Below are 806 nucleotides of genomic sequence, written 5' to 3'. Positions count from 1 at the left end.
GACTCGCAGCTGCTTGGACGTCACGTTCACTGTCGTCGACTCGACCTCAAAGCACAACTGTGTTTTTGTTTTTACCTTGAAGCAGTTCTTGAACTTCTTGGAGACGAAGAAGAGGATTATGGGATTGATGCAGGAATTGATGGTCGCCATGTTGATACTGAAGTAGTCAAGCACCAACAGGAAACTACAACCACAGAAGAAGAACGCGTAACAGTAGAGAGGAGGAGGATACAGTGTGGCTGCAACAGGAGAGAAATACAGTAAATACTCCAACCGGACACGTTTCTACACCTACTTTAATAAGCCGCACCGCCGTGCATCATGGGATTTGTAGATGGTCCTCTTCAGCAGGCGACTCAGATGCAGCGGAAACCAGCACAGAGCAAAGATCAGCACCAGGCAGAACACGGCTTTCGCTACTTCTCTACGCTGCAGAGAGAAGGTCACCTCAGAAATCTGGTTGTGTATTTCATATATATTATTTTGTCCACTACACGTTCCTAATAAACTGTCCACTGATTGTGAGAGTGTGTGTTTGTGTGTGTGTGTGTGTGTGTGTGTGTGTGTGTGTGTGCGCACCTGTTTCAGGTGTTCACTCAGCGAGATCCTCAGACTTCCTTTCTGGTGTCGGAGCATCTCGCAGGTCATCAGGCCGTAGAAAACAGCGGAGCAGGCCAGAGGGACGCAGAAGTAGAAGCTGAACAGCCACCAGTCCTTCGCGTCCCGGTAGAACTGGATCACACAGAATCACACACACGGTCAGAACATCAGAACTCGAGACCTGTTCTAGACGGACGGTTCTTTTT

General features: G+C 48.6%; 1 protein-coding gene across 2 annotated transcripts in view; it reads right to left on the bottom strand.

The window, feature by feature from the left end:
- The window catches only part of LOC111649331 (endothelin receptor type B-like), a 6,157-nt gene that overhangs the window by 1,650 nt on the left and 3,701 nt on the right, over positions 1–806 (bottom strand). For both annotated transcript variants that reach the window (XM_023399106.2, XM_087171930.1), the window contains exons 4-6: positions 580–732; positions 296–429; positions 76–184 (exon numbers count right to left, since the gene is read on the bottom strand). In XM_023399106.2, coding sequence (XP_023254874.2) covers positions 76–184; positions 296–429; positions 580–732 — 396 coding nt within the window. The remainder of the gene's footprint in view (positions 1–75; positions 185–295; positions 430–579; positions 733–806) is intronic.

This window comes from Seriola lalandi, unplaced genomic scaffold (assembly GCF_002814215.2).
Source record: "Seriola lalandi dorsalis isolate HSWRI2012SDOR001 ecotype SW California unplaced genomic scaffold, Sedor1 jcf7180002050455, whole genome shotgun sequence".
Classification (NCBI taxonomy): domain Eukaryota; kingdom Metazoa; phylum Chordata; class Actinopteri; order Carangiformes; family Carangidae; genus Seriola; species Seriola lalandi.
This window is presented reverse-complemented; position numbering and strand designations above follow the sequence as displayed.